At 38.6% G+C, this 11,976-nt stretch overlaps 1 protein-coding gene across 1 annotated transcript in view; it reads left to right on the forward strand.

Annotated features, from left to right (window-relative positions):
• The window catches only part of IMPG1 (interphotoreceptor matrix proteoglycan 1), a 51,585-nt gene extending 39,903 nt beyond the window's left edge, over positions 1-11,682 (forward strand). The window contains exons 13-18 of the mRNA XM_053974286.1: positions 4,472-5,037; positions 5,809-6,028; positions 8,929-9,139; positions 10,887-11,063; positions 11,163-11,344; positions 11,651-11,682. Of these exons, the coding sequence (XP_053830261.1) occupies positions 4,472-5,037; positions 5,809-6,028; positions 8,929-9,139; positions 10,887-11,063; positions 11,163-11,344; positions 11,651-11,682 (1,388 nt within the window). The remainder of the gene's footprint in view (positions 1-4,471; positions 5,038-5,808; positions 6,029-8,928; positions 9,140-10,886; positions 11,064-11,162; positions 11,345-11,650) is intronic.
• Positions 11,683-11,976: the final 294 nt, after the last annotated feature.

Consider the following 11,976-nt stretch of genomic DNA (forward strand, 5'->3'; position numbering starts at 1 on the left):
TGTGAGAAAGACATTTATCTTTGATGTTGAGAACACTGATAATGAAACACAGCTGCAAGGTATGGAATTTTTCAAAATAAGATGAAGGCTTCTATAAGTTAAACAGAACACCACAGTACTGGAGTGAGTAGCAGAGCTAGAGCTGCATTCTCAGGCTGTCCTGTGAAAAGTTAGACTACTCAAAGAGCTCCAGTGTGAATGCTATGGAAAAAAGTTAATAGAGAAAAGAGTTTTTAGGACTGGAAGATGGAGGAGAGATGGTGTGCATTCCCAGTGAACTCAGGTTCCCTGGAGTCAGTGGAGAAAGAGTTCTATGGATTTAATGGACATTGAACCTCGCTTCTGGAGGGTCCATACAGGCAGACAGAATGACAGTCTTAGATCATTGTGGCTCTTTTGGCTTGGCTTTAGTTAGAAAGATGAATGTAATCAGTAATCATGTGTTGAGAGACACTTGTTGTGACACATTAGGTTAACGATCCTCTTCTCTTAATTCTATTAATCCTCATATTACTTGTGCCCTAGTTAAAAACTGAAGGCCTTGAACATAAATGCAGCACTTTGTCTGTACACAGCAGTCTGCGTCCAGGGATTTAGTGACATTTCAGGCACCAACAAAGTATGGAAATTTGAATGCAGCTACCTTCTGTATCCATCTGGTATTGGTATCAGCAGAGCTGCACACAAGGTGATTCTTACCCTGTGTTATGAGCCAATCTCTTAACTGGAGAATTTTCCCTTCTTTTGTTATTTCTTTCAGCCAGCAAGTATGCAAATATATACATAGACATTGTAGCACTGTAAATTTCATATTCGGGACATGTACAGAATACCCACCAGTGGACTTGGAAAAGATGTCAGTGCTTATGATGCGCATGAATGAAAGAAAATGCCAGGACCTCTTAATGTATAACATTCTGGGCCTGATCATTAATGCAAACCCACTAGGAACATGTCTCATGTCAATTTGACCTTTCCCAAACAATTACTCCTTATTCATGGTCAATTAGAAGGATTTTCCTCATTTAAAAAAAATATGAGGACCAAGTAATCAGATACCTAAAATAAAGTTGTTGAAAGGCAGTTGATTTTTTTCTGAGAAGTCAAATCTATGTATTTCATTCCTTCAGCAGGGAATAAATGTCTACATGGAAAACTCCTTTTACAAAGACTTAATGGGCACAGGAAATTGCCTCTTAATTTAGTGTTTTCACATCTTTGCCAATGGGTGTTTAATTTTTGCTATAACACTCTCAATACAATACTGTCCTGCCTTGGCTATGCAGTAGAAAAAAAAAACATCTGGGGAGTTCAGTGAACAACTTTGTGGGAAGGTAAGAGGTGGCTGAAACTTGAGTTGCAGTTTTTATTGCAGACATCAGCTTTTAATTCCATTGTATTGTTTAACCTTCAATGTGGTTACTCTGGGAGTATATTTGATTTCATTGTCTTATTTTGTGCCCTCTGTGGATTCCCTACACCTGAATGATAGTTCTGTAGACTAAACTTTATGCTGAAACGAAATATGCTGAGACTGAGTATCTAAATCTTCCGAGTTTGTACTTGTAAAGGTTTCATAACATAACTGCCTTCTGATGTGGAAATCTCATCTACAAAGCAAATTGGTGAAGTTTCACAAATAATTCCTTTATGATGAACAATGTAAGTGTATTTTGTGTTCTGTTGCAAAATTTTATACATATTTTTATGTGCATATGGACTCACAGATTCATAGAATAAGTTTGATTGGGAAGGACCTTTAAAGACCATCTAGTTCAACACCTTTACAATAAACAGGAACATCTTCAGCTAGATTAGGTTGCTCAGAATCCCATTCAATCTGACCTTCAACATTTCCAGGGATGCAGCATCCACCACCTCTCTGGGCAACATGTTCCAGTGTTTCACCAATCTCATAATAAAGAAAAAGTCTCTACTTTACATCTAGTCTTAAAATCAATATATATTGATGTTATACGTAAACCCAACATTTTAAATGCAAAGAGTTGGGATTTTGTTTTTCATTTCACTGACTAGGAGGTCAAGGGAGGTAATTTAGTTCTGAACTCCACTCTTGTCACAACCCACCTGGAGTACTCTGTTCAGCTCTGGCCCCCGCAACACAAAAAAGATCATGGAGTCCACAGGAGGGCCATGAAGATGGTCAGAAGGCAGGAGCCCTTCTCCTATGGAGACAGGCTGACAGAGCTGGGCTTGTTGAGCCTGAAGAAGAGAAAGCTCTGGGGAGAGCCTTACTGTGCATTCCAGTACCTAAAGGAGGTGTACAAGAAAGTTGGACAGGGATCTTTTACAAAGTCATGTAGTGACAGGACAAGGGAGAATGGCTTTAAACAGAAATAATGTAGATTTAGGTTAGATATTAGGAAGAAATTCTTTACTGTGAGGGTGGTGAGGCACTGGAACAGGTTACCCAGCCAAGTTGTGAATGCCCCATCCCTGGAAGTTCAAGACCAGGTTGGATGTAGCCTTGAGCAAGCCGGTGTAGTGCAAGTTGTCCCTCCCCATGGCAGGGGTGTTGGACTAGGTAATGCTTTGGTTCCTTTCCAACCCAAACTATTCTTTGATTCAATGAAATGTCTAGATCTTCTCTGTTTCATCCATAGTTCCTAACTCCTTAGGATTGTATTTTATTGAAGCCTTGTGTAGACAGAGGAAAATTTTGGTAAAACCAGCTGCAAATCATTGTACTGCTGATTTCAACATGTCACTTGTGTAGGCAAGTCTTGCAGCAGTAACACGACACCTGTTAGACAAACAGGTCAGTGATCCCTGGCTTTGAGACTGGTGCTGCGCCAGTAGGTGCCCAGCAGCCCTTGATGTGAGCCCATTTACTAACAGGAAACAACACATTGGGTCACTTGCTGTCTGTCTCTTTCAGCTGGAGACACAGTGATTGCTAAGAACTTGCAGCTTATGAAAACAGGTGATACAAGCTCAGAGATCTTCTTGGTATGCCCTCAAAGCCTTTTAAGTTACTTTGCCTGTAATAAGAGGATGCCAGAAGACCTTTATAGTCTATGTATAGACCATATGTATATATATACACAGCTACATGTCAGGCATGCAATACATATATATATGGCTGTGTATTTCTGCTTCAAATTTGCTGCAATTTCAAAGCCACTTCAGTACATCTTTCCCCTGTAGTTATCTTTCTAAAATATAATCTGCCTAACAAATGCTATCACAATGGTGTGTGCTCGAGTGTGTGCTCTTGTGCTGAGATCATCTTGAGAGAGATGTCTGTGGAGCTGCAGGCTCATCCCATCTGTAGATCATCCTGCATTAATGCCTCAAGCACTAATGCTAGCAAAGCTGTTCTGAGTTCTCTTAACTGATAAGTTCTGACTTAACTGACTCTCACTCCTTATCAGCATAACAAGTAATAGCAAGAGCTTTGTAAACAGAGAACATCACTAGGCTTTGCTTTTCTAATCTGTCCGTATCCTTAATCATACAAGAAACATGAGGACGTGGCGAGAGAAGAGCATCTGAAGCTTTTATTGAAATGAGGTGGCAGGACAATTGCCACCTCATTCAGTCAAGGCTATTCCCAATGCAAAACTTTGCTCTCCTTTCATATTTTTATTGGCCACTGGGAGGAAATTAGGATGTAGGGAAAGGAAGAGTTCATCAGTGGAAGAAAAATTTCTTTCCTTACTGCTGATAAGTGTTTTTGCCTGAAGGCAAAAAGTTCCACGTGAAGAATGGTATATCACTGGAAAAGGACAAAGTTTGGGCAGGTGGCTTGGTGGACGACATCATTTATTGTGAAGTCATTGTGGGCAGGTAGCTGCAAGCCGAATTCAGAGAGTCACATTCGTGACACTTTAGATTTGGATTTCAGCTACAGTTATCACATATCCTAGATCCATGCCAAGCCCTGATGGGAATATCATAAAAATTCTGCTTCAGGTGCAGTAGATGGCTTCTTAAGGTGAATATTTTTTCATTGCTGCTCTTGTCTTTTGGGTAAATTGACACAGTTTGCATCTGGAGTGGCTGTGTTGTTTTTGTAATCATGTTTTATGATAACTGGCAAATAATAGCTTTAACTTTTTGAAGAGGGAAGCAGAATGACTCTGGCATACAAGTGTTCCAAGCAGAGAGCTCAAAGCTCCAATCTCCCTTTTCAGACAATGTAAACTGACAGTGTAATTATGTACCTTCAGAACAAGAATGTGCTTTAGAGATTCAGGAAATACTTGCCAAACATAACTATTAAACACAGAACCTGCAGAAATCCCACCACTCAAACATGTGTATGAGGTATTTTGTTCCAGTAGACCTTCTTGGTGATGGTGTTAACATTTTCACATTTAGATACTGTCAAACTTATTGTTAAAAATGTTTCAGTGGAAATACCATATACATGTTTTTTTCCATGCTTGATGTTTTTTATGCTTGCTTTTCAGCGTAGCTAATTTGGTTTAATCGTGTTTTCATGCAGCAGTTAAGATCATGGAAGAACCAGAATCATCAGGTGATGACATCTTTGTTACAGCCAGCACTTATGGAAGGTTGCCTTTCCTTACTGGTCCAAGTGATGTCTCCACTGTGCAGCCTGGAGCTGTTATTACAGATGTGCTGCCATCAATAGCACCGCTGCCTGCAGCCACCAGCCCGTCCTACAGCCCCTCTGAGATCATCGAGCAGTCCCTTGAGTTACCAGGTCCCTCAGTGCCAGCCCCCGAGGGCGTTCCTGCGGATGGCACCGGGACGGGGGTGCAGGACATCGCTGCCGAGCTGGATCAGATCGGCGCGGTGAGCACGGCCGCGCCGGACGAAGGGGAGCAGGGCAGTGGCTACATCCCAGTGCTGACCACGGAGCCTGCAGAAACCACCCCTGCGCCGGTGCTCAAGTATGTCACTACCAGCTCCATGACAACTGCAGCCAAAGGCAAAGAGCTCGTGGTTTTCTTCAGCCTCAGGGTAACCAACATGCACTTCTCTGACGACCTCTTCAACAGGAGCTCGACAGAATACAAAGCACTGGAACAACAGTTCATGCAATTGGTGGGTGAGAATCAACTTGAACAGCATGTGTGGTAGTTGGGTGCAGTTTAAAGGAATACAGTGAAGTGCACAGTATTTTAACGATACTAAACCCTCCTACAGTTCAGTCTGATAAGCTGTATTTTAAAGGTTCCATAAGCCTGAGATGCTCTTAAAGTCTGAAGACAGGGTTTATGAAGTCAGTGATGAAAGATTTTACTTGATCAAGAGAACCCAGATATATGCCTAGCATGTAATTTATTTGGCTTTTTCTTAGATCCACGTCAACAGTGCTGATTATATCTGAGACTTGTGTCTGCTTGCTGCATTTAAAAATAGGCTTTTAAAAATATATCCTAGCATAGACTGTGATTAGATATGGATTTTCTCTGTTGGTACAATAGGGCACAGGTCAGCTCAGCTAAAACATGCCTGTTATACTATGCCCTAACCTGCCTGGACTGAATGTTTGAAAATAATTAAAGTTGGCTTTTGAGTGAGGTAATTTTTTTCTCTTCCAGATGAATAAACTTCCCAGCTGCTCTGCATTTCATTACAGGGGAAATTGCTGCCCATCCATCTCAATACATTATTGAGAAAAGAGCAGAAATCCAGAAGAAGATACTGCTAAACAGAAAAGTTAATTTGTTCATGGAGCTTAACAATTGTATTAAATGCAGGGAAATAAATCTGTGATGTGTATACTTGATAATGAAAATTGACTATAAGAGAAATTAATAGCAGGTAGACACTGACAGTAAGTTAAAATAAAAGCAAATTTCTGTTTTGCAGTTACTTCCATACCTTCAGTCCAACCTTACAGGTTTTAAGCACTTGGAAATTCTCAACTTCAGGAACGGAAGTGTGATTGTGAACAGCAAAATGAAATTTGCCAAGACAGTGCCATACAATATCACAGAAGCAGTACACTGTGTTTTGGAAGATTTCTGTGATGCTGCAGCCCAACACCTCAATTTGGAGATTGACAGCTATTCCCTGGATATTGAGCCAGGTAAGGTTGCATTACTAATGTATGTGCTAAATCAAAACTAAGCAGACAATCTTTTTTCAGACTGTTACAGCTTCAGAAGTATGACTGTCTTGGAAATAACCACATTAGCAATATCCTCCCAGTGATAGGGGGTAATAAGACAAAAAAAGATGTTGCAAATTCTCTGCAGATGTATTTTCATACTGTAATGAAAAGCTGGGTGGAGCTGTTGGGCTGTGCACGTTCACTAGCTGCTTTTCAGAGACAGACTGATCTCTAGAATAAGTAAGTACTGGGTGAAGACAGGTATAAGAAATGCTCATATGCAGTTTGCAGGTCTTGCACTGGAGTATGGAAACATAATTTCTGAAGATTATTGCAATGTTGTAAGCAAACCATGGTTTAGAGCATCGTTAGATCTTTTTTTTAAAGGGATACAGCATTCAAAACAAAAGGAGACAATATGTAGGAATAATTGGATTCTACAGATACTCACTAATTGGGCATGACTTTATGTAGTACTCCATAGATCTGTAATTCTAGAATCCCTCTGGATTTATATCTTTCAAATAAGTTTGTAGTCTTTGCTAAACAGTAGAAAGTCAGTAACTACACCTCTGCACACTATTCTTACGTCCAAAACTTAGTGTTTTCAAAAACTACACTATTTTATAAAATTGAAGCCTGAATCTGTTTTCAGGCTCTGGTAATTATTTCAGGGTTGAATTTAATGTCATTGGCATGGGGAAGAACAATAGCAAAGGTATGCAGATGTCTCAAGGAGTTTCAGTTAAGCTGTCTTTTTATGTACAGATCTATGGCAATTCTGGAACAAAAATTAATTTACAACTCAGTTTCTAACCAGTTTCTGTTTTACATATGTCTTTGTGGCCACTAAAAGCATAGGTAACTTGTGGTAAAGAAAGCTAACAAAATCACAGTATTCTACCCTTCAAATAAACCATGATAAACTGATGTTTGATAAATAAAGTATCAAATTAGTTAATTATAAAGAGTGAACTTTGGGCTGCCATATGTTCCCTGCTTTAGTAACAAATTTTCATTAAATAAAAATTAAAATAAGAAAGATCCTAAAATGAAAATTCAGAAAAATTTTTAAATCTTTCATCTTCATCCGATATGCTTTACTGATGTGGTATTTCAACATTAATTCAAGGAAACAGAGAGTTCATTTCAGAGGCTTTGTGGAGAGAGCTGCTTTTTCAAGGCTTATAAGCTTATAAAGTAGTATAGAGTCAAAATAGAAGAAATTGTGTTTACAAAACCAGTATATTCTAGTACAGGTGTGTCAAGGGCGTTTTCATTTCAGAAAATAAACAAAAAAAATAAACCCCAAACTGTGTAGCAAGTTAAGGCAATATAAGCGAACGCCTCTTTATTGTGAAACTGAGAGCCATCTAGTGGTAATGATGTTCTACCGAAGTGAAACATGGATGGGAACTGACAGTGCAAAATCTATATCAAGTCAGCAGCTGCAAAGGGCTGACTGCACTGATCATAAATAATCCCATAAAGAAGGACTTTTCAAAATACATGCACAAAATATTTCATTAGTACGTAATAATTAATAATTAATTTTTATAATTGATTTGATTTTTTTAATTACTGTGGAAGCAGAAAATATAACAAAGGATGCACATATGTGCTAAGGAAGATGAAATATTATCACAAGAACTCAGCCCATCCAAATGCTCTAGCCAAGCTCTACTTGTTGTTGGAGTTTACGTGTGCTCACACGCCCAGTCCAGGAGCAAAGGACACATCAAACCAACGTGCACACTGCATATAGCAAAGGAAAATGGTGCACACTAAAACCCACTAGTCAAAAATTCAAAACAGGAATTAGCCATAAAATTATTGAGGGATTATAAGTGATCAGCTCTGATGGATTAATTTCTACCACTGAAGTGTATCTCAGTGTGTGTCTGAGATTTCCAGTGCTCCTATAAGAAATGTAATCCTCATTTTTGATGTAAATTAGTATTACTGAGCATCTGGTATATAGAGCATAAATGGCTGCAGAAGAAAACTCATCCCAGCTACAAGCTGCAATATCCAGTACAATTTTTTTTTTCCAAATTCATTTCTAGTAAGAAGCAGAGAATGGGATAGGAAAAGCAGGCTTGTGTAACAGCTGTCTCTGATTTGGGCCTTCCCATGAACATCAGCAGGGTCCTTTTCCCTTAATCTCACAGAGGCATTCCTTACTAATATTTTAAAAACAAAACAAAAAACCAAGCAAGCCTTCCCAATGTTAACATACCACAAAACAAAAAAAAAACTTAAACAAAAAACACCCAATAAACAAACAAACAAAGAAACAAAACCCAAAACAACAACAGCAACAACAGCAACAACAAAACAAAGAAAAAAATCCCAAACAAACAAATAAAAATCCCACACACCCACAAAAACCCAACACTACAAAGCCTGTAAATATATTCTTTGGATATGACAGTATTTCTACATTGCAGGTCTTAGTATTGTACAATATTCAATAATTTAATTCCATTCCTCTGTCATGTCCTAAATGATGTGTTTAAGAACACATAATTACAGCTGAAATCATTGCTCTCACATAAGGCTGTAGCACAGGATCCATGAGTATGATGATAGCACTCACAGCAAAAACAGGATAAAATCATCCAAATGTGAAAATCCTTGTCACTGAGATAAAAGTAAACTCCCTGCTTAACAAAGATGGGGTAAATCAGTGGAGATGAACTGGCTGTGTCCTGTACAGGAAGAGGCTGTGTGTCTGTCCATGCTCGACGACATCCTCCTATCAGCACGTCCAAGCGGCAGGCCAGTAAACACGAGCTGTTTCCTCTGGCTACCACGAGCCCTGCCAAGGCCCTTTGGGGTAATGCTTCAGTTAATGATTTACCCATCCTTTACAGCTGATCAGGCAGACCCCTGCAAATTCATGGCTTGTGACAAGTTTTCCGAGTGCGTACTGAACGAGTGGACAAAAGAGGCTGACTGCCTTTGCAAGCCGGGCTACGCCAGCCAGGATGGATTGCCCTGCCGGAGCCTGTGCGAGCTGCAGCCCCATCTCTGTGTCAATGGTGGCAAATGTGAGCTGGTGCCAGGAAGAGGAGCAGTCTGCAGGTAAATAGATTGATGAATTCCCTTAACAGCCCCATAAACCATGCTAATAAGCCAAAAGCTAGACATTCAGATGCTGTAAGTCACCCTGCAAATACCCTTCTGAAGTATAAATAATCTCATGGATTATGGGTAAATCATGGATAAATCCATTTCTGCCTGTTAGTATACACAGAACATTACGATCTAGTTATTTTTAAAGATGCTTCAGAAATTTATTAGAAATTCAGCATCATTGGCAGTGATGACACACACAAAGGCATGCATTCATTTCAGATTTCCAAACACATTTTGGAAAAATGAAATAACACATTCACAGTTTTGCTACTGATTACATGATAGTGTTTTAAGAAATTACATTTTTCTAGGATATATTAAAAACAAAATCTTTATTCATACAGACTGTGATTCCAGACCATGCAATAAAGCACATGAAGGCTGAAGCTGCTTTCAGGGATTTCTGGGAAAGACTTGAAGATTAGCAGCTCTTCCTGACTGCAAATATATTTCTTAAGGATTTTTAAATGGAACTATCTTAAGTCAATATTGAGAACTACACAGTACTTGAACACATTAAGTCTCTTTTAAAAAGTATCAAGTTTCTTCTCGTTGTAAGACTAGACAATTCAGACAATTATGTGAGCTAGACAATTATGTGAAACTGTACACGTAGCTGGCACACAGCAGCTGACCAGCCATGTGCATAAGCAAGAATCAAGTTACAATTCTTGCATTTCTTTATTCTCTCTTAATACTTTGACTGGATTAACGATACATCTTTTACCTTACTTAGAATAGAACACCAAAAAATAAGACCACTGGACAAATTATTCAAATTATTCACAGTAACAACCCAACTACCAAAATTACTTTTCTTCAATGGGCACAGGCATTATATTGAATTCACCACAGTTACTGCCAAATTCCTGACTTTCAGAGTCCCAGTAGAGCAGCTGCAGCATTTAGTATTGGAAATCAGCCTGTGAGCTAGAAAGGTCCTCTTCAAAACCTTGCTGAGGTAGCAAGGGGTCTGACCTACTCCTCCAAGACTGATGCACTAAGGAAAATAACTCTTTCCCCCTTCAGAAAAACCCTGAATGTAGAGGTATAACCAAACCATCATGAGGAGTTATAAAAGTATTAAAAATAATAAATGAATTTTTTTGTGAATTATAGCAAGTCACAAATTCCCGCCAGTGTCAAACTGACAGCTTGTGCAAACTTGTACTATCAGAGAGAAAATTATAGCCTTCTATTTGCCCTTGTGCTCCATGCAAAATCACTTTCCCCTTGTCTTAAAAGAGGAGTAGAATTCTGCTATTTGTAGAAGAACTCTTATTTCAGACCTTACTCCCCAGCATGAAATCACCATTAAACAGAATATAAGCTTCAAAATTGTGTTCAGACACTTCCTTAAAACATACCTGAACTTCTGAAGTTCTAAACCACAAATGTTACCTGTGGGGTTAGAAATATGTCAGAGATATTTTAAATGTATTATTTCTCTTAAAATTTGTAGGTCGGCAAGGAATATGTCAGCGTCTTTTTATTTAAAACTCACTCTTGAATGTAAAAATATTATCTTTCCCTATCATCAATCACATTATTTTCATGCAGACACATAATTATTTGTAGTGGAAATAATGAGCTCATATTACATTGCAGATTTTCCATTCTTTTTGTTTAAGATACTCAGGTTTTTTTGTCTTGAAGTTCTGTACATTTTTTTCTCTTCCTTTCCTTATTTTAGATGCCCTGTACGTAGACACCAGCTTTACCAAGGACAGCGCTGTGCAAAATTTGGTCCAGAACCCATACAACCCTTCATTTTTAAACCTCTCATTCTTGGCTTAGGAAGCCTTGGTTTTCTTTTCATCATTTTAATTATTAAGATAAGAAGAAAATGCAAAAGAAACTCTAATATGCAGTAAGCTGCTCACAATCTTTTCCTTCACATTTCAAAATATTCCTTTTGTTTCTTTTGCAATTTAAAATCTTACCTAAACAAAAATGTTCTGCATTGTAGAAGTCCTACCCTCAGCAGCTGCAATTCAGAAAACGCTGTAAGGATTAATCCTGCTTTTGAACACGATGAATCCCTATCTAGCTTTTGTCACACGGCTTGCAGTGTAAGTGCCTGTCTCAGTTCCTCAGAGATCCTTGATCACGAAGCATTACATGAACTTGAAAACACAATTCAGCCTGGAGGTAAACTGCATGGAAATCCCTTTCTCATCCCTCAATAAACAGCCCCACCTGAAATAACAGGTTCACCTTCATGTATTAACTCCACAACTAAATCAAACTTGAAGCTACTCTCTTGCTTGGCAATTTCAGAACTGAAAATACTAATGAATTCATTGCTTTCCACATTAACTGCAGTGTAGTTTTCACAACAGGATTGTAGAACTGCTTTTCTTACAGCTCTCTTGCATGGCTCTGGCAGTCTATCCTAGCTGAGTGCTTTTAGTCATTTAGATAAATAATTAGTGGTTTGTTTTTTTACTCTTGTAGGTCAGCAGATGAGTTTACAAAACCAAGACTGACAAGTTAGTCTCTGGAATTCTTCGTTTCCAGCATCAGCCAGACAAAACCAAGGTTTGTGACTATTTTCAAGAACCTTAGAAATCTGTTGTGTCCCATTGTTAATGTCACCAGGGAGCCTCTTTGTAGTAATTTCATACAAAGAAAAGCTCAGGTGTTTTTGATGCTTGATATGACAACTACATTTTCTTCTTAAATGTTTTTATGCAACAAAGTTCTATTTTGTATAACCATGTGCTAATGCGGCAGTCACTGGAACAGGTGAAGGAAGAAGAAATATCTGAAATTACAAATTA

The sequence above is a fragment of the Vidua macroura genome, chromosome 3, assembly GCF_024509145.1.
Source record: "Vidua macroura isolate BioBank_ID:100142 chromosome 3, ASM2450914v1, whole genome shotgun sequence".
Classification (NCBI taxonomy): Eukaryota; Metazoa; Chordata; class Aves; order Passeriformes; family Viduidae; genus Vidua; species Vidua macroura.